The sequence below is a fragment of the Choloepus didactylus genome, chromosome 18 (genome assembly GCF_015220235.1).
Source record: "Choloepus didactylus isolate mChoDid1 chromosome 18, mChoDid1.pri, whole genome shotgun sequence".
Taxonomy (NCBI): Eukaryota; Metazoa; Chordata; class Mammalia; order Pilosa; family Megalonychidae; genus Choloepus; species Choloepus didactylus.
Window position 1 is genome coordinate 51,154,810 of NC_051324.1, and position 6,893 is coordinate 51,161,702.

Here is a 6,893-nt window from a genome sequence, read left to right on the forward strand (position 1 = left end):
CACGGGGTGCCCCAGAAGGGACTATGTGTTAGTGCTTGCACCACACAGATGCACACTGACAGGTATGCCTGCTCCAGCCTGGCAATGGGCGAGCAGGGACACCTGCCCTCCCTACTCTGGCTCTGACCCCAAAGCCCTCATTCCTCCCTGCTTAGGTGGAAAAAATGTCAGAAAGACCCCGCAGGGGATCCCAGACCTGGGCCTTCACCCGGAGCAAGACTGGAATGTATTTAGAGGATTTGAAACAAGTGGTGTCAACCCTAGGAGACCACGTGGGCAGTGGTGGCACATAGACTAAGAACTTGGAAACCTGGACTCTAGTCCTGGCTTTGCAATGGAGTCACTGTGTAGCCTTGGCAAGTTACTTAACCTCTCTGACCTATTTCCTCATCTATAAAATGCAGCTCCTATTAACTACCTTTTAGGGTACTTTGATTCAAGGGCACATAGTAGGTGTTCAACAAATGTTCATTTCACACAATGTACACCAACCCTTAGGGGGAGTCCAGTGGAAAGAAAGCTAAATCTGGAAGCAAAGCCACAATCCCACCTTTGACATGTGTTAGATACATGACAAACCACCTCTCCGCACTTTAATTTACTCCTCTATAAAATGGGAATGAAGCTTATTTCCCAGGGTGGTTATAGGAATAGAAATTACCATAACAGTTATAGTACGTGAGTGCCTTCCCTGCCCTTTCCTGGGAAAGGAGTCACCAAAGTCAACAGTGTTGGACTTTGGGTCCAAATAAAAACTAAAGAGGGCCTGGCCCATCCCCACCCAGGAGCTGAGATAACAAAATAAATATCCTTCCTCCCTTGGACCATAAAGTTTTATTGGCAGGTCTGGGGAGGAGGTGGGGTGAGGATCCCCTCCCCTTCTGTGCCCCTAACTCAATCCCTCTGCGGGAGGTCAGGAAGCCCAGGAGGCTGCCTCTACTCAGAGGGCCTTGGAGGTGGGCAGGTCGTTGTAGCGGGCATCCTGGCCCTCGAGCAGGCTGCGGTAGGTGGCGATCTCCTGCTCCAGCCGCAACTTGATGCCCATGAGCTGCTGGTACTCCTGGTTCTGCCGCTCGGTGTCAGCTCGCACGTCGCTCAGCTGGGCTTCAATACTGCCGATCAGTGCCTGGATGTGTGCCAGCTGCGCCCCAAAGCGGGCCTCGGTTTCCGCCAATGTGCCTTCCAGGGCGGCTTTCTGAGGGCGGGAAGAAGGAAGGCCCTGGCTCAGTACAGCCTGGTTCCCAGGGGTCCCAGCCATGCCCCAGGCTGCTCTCAAGGCCACAGATGTGTAACCCAGGGGACGAGGGGCCACATACCATGCTGTACTGTGACTGCAGCTCAATCTCCAGACCCTGGAGGGTGCGCCGCAGGTCAGTGACCTCCGTCTTGTTCACCTGGAGCTGCTCCGTGTGGCTGGCAACCTCCTGGTTCAGCTCCTCAGTCTGCAACAAGGGAGGATGAGGAAGGAGTAAGCACTGAGGCAGACCTGTGGCTGGACAGCATCAGCCCTCCCTCCTCGCTGCCTCCCCAAAGAGCGCCCGCTTCCCCTCCGTACCCGGCTGGTGAACCAGGCCTCAGCATCCTTCTGGTACTTCTCAGCCATAGCCTCATATTGGCTTCTCATGTCACCCAAAATCTTGGCTAGGTCGATGCCTGGAGCAGAGTCCACCTCCACACTGACCTGGCCACCCACCTGGCCACGCAGGGCACTGATTTCCTGGGAAGATACATCAGAAATAGGCATGTCAGGGCCCAGTGCTGCTGAGCCTGGGCAGGTCAGCCCCCCACCCCATTCCCCAGATCAAAAGGGGCTGGTGCCCAGGTGCAGGCACTGTGGGATAGACTGGGTCACACCATCCCCGGCCAGAACCCAGGGAGCCATGCTCCATACCCATGGCCAGGCTGCAGGTGCAGTGCAGCTTGTGTGGCCATGGCCATAGGATACAGGGTAGAAAAGTCTCCTCAGCCCTGGGAAGCTGGGTGGGCTGGACAGAAGGCCCAGCAGGAAACCTACCTCCTCGTGGTTCTTCTTGAGGTAGGCTAGCTCCTCCTTCAGGCCTTCAATCTGCATCTCCAGGTCGGCCCTGGCCAGAGTCAGCTCGTCCAGCACCCTGCGCAGGCCGTTGATGTCAGCTTCCACGCTCAAACGCAGGTTCAGCTCCGTCTCATACCTTGTAAAGGAAACAGTTGCAGTCAGACCACGGTTTTTTCTATATCTCCAAGGCCTTCCCCACTGCTCCAGAGTTCAGGAGTCTGTGGGGGGTTTTCTGTAGGCAGCTGGGATAGGTAAGGCCAGGGTCCAGGTCTGCACCCCCACCCCCAGCACTGGACCCCATAAGGGTCTGGGATTGGCCCTCCCCCTGGCCTCCTGCAGCCCCCCAGGGCAGAGACACTCACTTGGTCCGGAAGTCATCTGCAGCCAGACGAGCATTGTCGATCTGCAGAACAATCTTGGAGTTCTCGATGGTGGCACCAAGAATCTGGAAGGCCAAAGGCAGAAGGTTGGCAACAGTTCAGCATATAGGCACCACCACCCCCACTTTCTTCCCAGAGGAGAGAGGGGAACAAATGAGTAAGGTCCCCGTTTCCCAGAGACCAAAGCCTCAGCTGCCCATTGTCCTGCTGCCTAGGAGACCTTGAATTCAATCCATGCCCAGGAGCTGGAACAGAAGAAAACACTACTGGGGAAGGCAAGGCTGGCTAAGGGGTCAGAGGCCTGGGGGCTGAGGGGAGGGGCGTCAGGAGGCAAATCCAGGGTAAACCTGCTGTCTATGAGCCCTGGGCTGAGTGATACCACGTGGCCTTAGGGGAGGCAGCCTCTAGTACTCAGTAACCCAGTGAAGGAAGTGGGGGTGGGGCAGGGGACCAACAGAAGCCTCAGGAAGGCCTTTGTCTGTCCCCTCATCCACCACGTACCCTCGCCCACAGCCACCCTCGCCCACACCCACATAAAGCATATTCTGTCTTCAGGGAAGAGAATCCCATTTGTTGAGCACCTATTAAGTGCCAGCACTTTGCACCTCCTCTTGGACAGCCACTGGGACCTCACTGCCAAGTCCCAGGTCCTCCTATTTCACAGAGGAGACTGACAATTAGGGCCCCTCGTCCAAGCTCCATGGGGAGATGGCCGGCGAGGACTGAGGTCCCTCTAACTGTAGGCAACAATTTTTAAAGTGTGAAAAGAATTATTCTGGTTGGTTGTTTATGTCTCTAGCCCCCTTTCCCTCTTGTGCCTGAGCCAGGTCTACACCCCTGGGGCCCTGGGAAATGCTATGGGGAGATGCATGTTCTGAGATCCGCACGTGGGGCTCCGCGCACATTTCTTCAGGACTGAGCTCTTCCCTCCTGCAGGCCCCTTAAAGCCCCCTGTAAGAGCCCATGACTTGGGGGAGGCCAGGGCCCTCCAGCCCCGGCCTTCCCACCCAAGGATCAGCAAGCCCCCACCGCACCCGGGCATCTCCAAAAGGGTCTTCGCTGGGAAAAGACCAGGGGCCCCCGCCTATGCCCTCTACCCGGCCCAGGGGCCACAGCTGGCCCCTCCCATTCTTCCGTGGGCTTCTCTTGAGCCCAGAATGGTCCCCTGGGTGGGGGAGGAGGGGCTTTTAGCCTGAGCATGACGGAAACCAGACCTGCCTGCCCAGAGAAAAGGAATGCAAAGGCCCCAGGCCGAAGGTAATGGGGGCAGGGCAGGCCCGGAATGGGCCAGAATCCTCCCGGGTCCGACTCTGCAGCTCCCTACTGCGGCCCGCAGCCCACGGCCCCGTCCCACCTCCTCTCGCTCCTTGGGACTCCTTGGGAGCCGCATTCTAACCTGCTTTAAGATGGCACAGAGTTTGAAACACCACACACACACACACACCCCACAGGAATTACAGTCCGTTCCAGATCACAGCTCCCCCACCCTGCTCCCCCAGTGATCACACACGTAACCTCGCCTCACCTGCGATCCCCGCGCCTTCCTCCTCTCCGCCTTCCAGCCCCGCTTCTGCCGCCTTCCACAGGCCCCTCCCACGGACCCACCCCTCCCAGTGCCCCTCCTCCTGCCCGCCCCCGGGTCCTGCCCGCCTCCCTCCCGACCCCCTTTTCTCTCCGCCCCACCCCGCGGGCCCTCCTCCGCCCGCCCGGCCCGCGGGGTTGGGTTTCCCCGGCCGCCGCCCTCCCCGCCGCGGCAGGTGCACTTCCTGAGGCCCGGCCGCAGCCCACCTTGTCCCGCAGGTCCTCGATGGTCTTGAAGTAGTGGCTGTAGTCGCGGGCGGGCCCGGGACCCTGCTTCTGGTACCAGTCGCGGATCTTCACCTCCAGGTCGGCGTTGGCCTCCTCCAGGGCGCGCACCTTGTCCAGGTAGGAGGCCAGGCGGTCGTTGAGGTTCTGCATGGTGATCTTCTCGTTGCCCCCCAGCAGCCCGTCGGACCCGGCCAGAGCGCCCGCATAGCCGCCGCTGAAGCCCCCGGAGGAGGACGAGGACACGAAGCGGGCGGAGGACACGGACACGCCGCGGCCGCCGGAGCCCCCGTGGATGCTGGGCGCGCGGAAGGCGCCTCCCGCCCCGAAGCGCACGGCGCCGCCGCCCAGGCCCCCGAAGGACGAGGAGGACGACGACTGGCGGTAGCTGTACGAGGTCATGGCGAGGCGAGCAGACGCGAGCGACTCTGGACAGAGGAGCTGCGGTCGGCAGGAGGAGTGGCGAAACCCTCACCTGGCGCCTTTTATCCCCTGGGCTGGGGGAGGGGGGTGCAAAGGAGGGGGAAATGGTGTCAGGGGCGGATATCTGAGCCTCGAGGAATTTACAGACTCTGGAGTGCAAATACGGGCTCTCTCCCCATTGGTCTGGCGCCCATCACAGTCTTTCTTGTTCTCCACCCCAATGACCCACGTTCGCCGACGGCCACCCCTCCCCCAGGAGCCGCATTGTAACCCGCTTTAAGACGGCCCAGAGTTTGAAACACCACACACACACACACACACCCCACAGGAATTACAGTCTGTTCCAGATCATAGCCCCACCCCCACCCCGCCCCCCAGTGATCACACATGCAACCATGCCCCCTGGAACGTATAATGAGCCCCCTCCCTGTGATCATAACCAACACCACCCCCATCCCCACAAAGGTACATTCACCAAAGTTCTCCACCCCTTCGGAATTACAGTGGAGGGGGTGTCACCCACATGCTGACACCCCACCCCCATCCACCACCCCACCACCCCACCACCCCCAGAGTCCTCTCTGGCCACCCACAGTTTCCTGGTGGGCTGGAGGTGGAGGGGATTCTCTGAGCCGCACCGCTGCCCAGCCTCCTGAGACAAAGCTGCCCCACCCTACTGTAGCCGCACAATGCCCCACGGTGACAATAGGCCTGGAGCAGCTGCTGGGAGCAGTTCTGGCAGCTGGACAGTAAACAGCCTCTTCGCAACCCCAAGCTCCAGCCTGGCTCCTGCCAGGGGACTGACGCCCACCCACTCGGGGTTCTCACCCCCAACCACCAGGACGAACTTCAACCCTCCTGCCCTCAAAGCACACATAATTGATGTGCAACTTTATGGAGTTGCATAAGGTTTCCTGTGGTGAGGAATCTCAAACCAAGGCGGCAAATAACTTGCCCATGAGGCATTTAGCATCTGCCACCCAAAAACCCAAATGAGACAGAATCCCTGCCCTCCACCTTGGGGACAGCAGAGGCTGAGGACGAAGTGGAGAGTGGAGGCCGGACCCCCGCGCCCCGCCCTCCCACAGCCCCCAGCCCTGCCCATCCTCCAGTTCAGAGATTCTACCCTCCTTTCTGAATCCCTTCGGAGGGCCGGGGAAACACCCTCACCCCAGTTCCTGTCCCCAGTGACCTCACCACTCCTCAGAAGTGTCCCCACAGTTCCTTCTCGTCCCATGTCAGAACCATCACCCACCCTCAAGAAGAGGCCCTGTTGCCTATTGAGAGGGTGTAAGGGAGATGGCCAAGTCGCTCCCCATCTCCAGGGCCATGCTTTCCTCCCTGTGAAATGAGGTGTGCCCCTTCTCGGCCTCTCTCTCTGCATAGTCCCACCTGGGTCACCTGCGACTGAATGAAGACTCCTTCCAGCTTCTAAAACCTACATCCCCAGCAAACAGACTGCCAGCCACCGACTTATCCTGGGAACAGGGGCAGGAACCCCCCTCCCCCCTACACACCCCACACCCACCAGGAGCAGTGCTCCTCCACTCAGGACGACCGGGCTTGGCCCTTTAAACTGGTGAAGCAGCTGCAGGGAGATGGTAGGGAGTCTGGGGAGCAGGAAGAAGGTAGGACCCAACGCCAGCCACAAAAGGTTGTAGCGGCCACGGCTGGTCAGACATGAGTCACCCTCCTTACCTGGCCCCGGGAGGAAGCCGGATCCTGCCGGGGGAGGGCAACAGGATGGTGGTAAGCACTCAGGGCCCCAGCGGGTTCTCTGTTTTTCTGCTAGTAGGAGGATCAGGAAAGGGACTTGGTATCAGGAAACAAAGAATAGGACCAACAGTTCTCCCCCTAAATTTGAGGTGCTTAGAGTCCTAGCCCCCTTCTCCAGGGCCCTAATTATAACAATTGACAATAGGGTAGCATGATTTTCAGAGGTTTTTCAGATGGCTTTGCTTCCTCAGTGCAGCCCAGTGGAAAAGGTATTCTTATACCCATTTTACAGATGAGGAAATAGAGCCTCTGAGGACCTTGCCAGAGGTCCACAGCCAGGACTGTCAGATTCTGGCTTCCAGACTCCTGGCCTGGGGTCCTGAGTGTGACAGAGCCTCTGCTGTCCCTTCCAAGGACATCTCAACCCTAAAACAGTACACAACTACACAACTTCCCCCCAAAATCCTATGCCAACCCCAATGGCAGTCAGCTCTGGAGACAGGGAGATCCCCCACTTAGGGGTCTCTGGCCAG

At 59.0% G+C, this 6,893-nt stretch overlaps 1 protein-coding gene across 1 annotated transcript; it reads right to left on the bottom strand.

Moving 5' to 3' along the window:
* Window positions 1-815: 815 nt before the first annotated feature.
* Window positions 816-4,717, bottom strand: LOC119513950 (keratin, type I cytoskeletal 19). The gene is made up of 6 exons (XM_037809423.1): window positions 4,204-4,717; window positions 2,398-2,480; window positions 2,015-2,171; window positions 1,556-1,717; window positions 1,317-1,442; window positions 816-1,195 (listed from the first exon to the last, which is right to left on the bottom strand). The coding sequence occupies exons 1-6, from the start codon at window positions 4,621-4,623 to the stop codon at window positions 941-943; spliced, it is 1,203 nt and encodes a 400-aa protein (XP_037665351.1). The 5' UTR covers window positions 4,624-4,717; the 3' UTR covers window positions 816-940.
* Window positions 4,718-6,893: the final 2,176 nt, after the last annotated feature.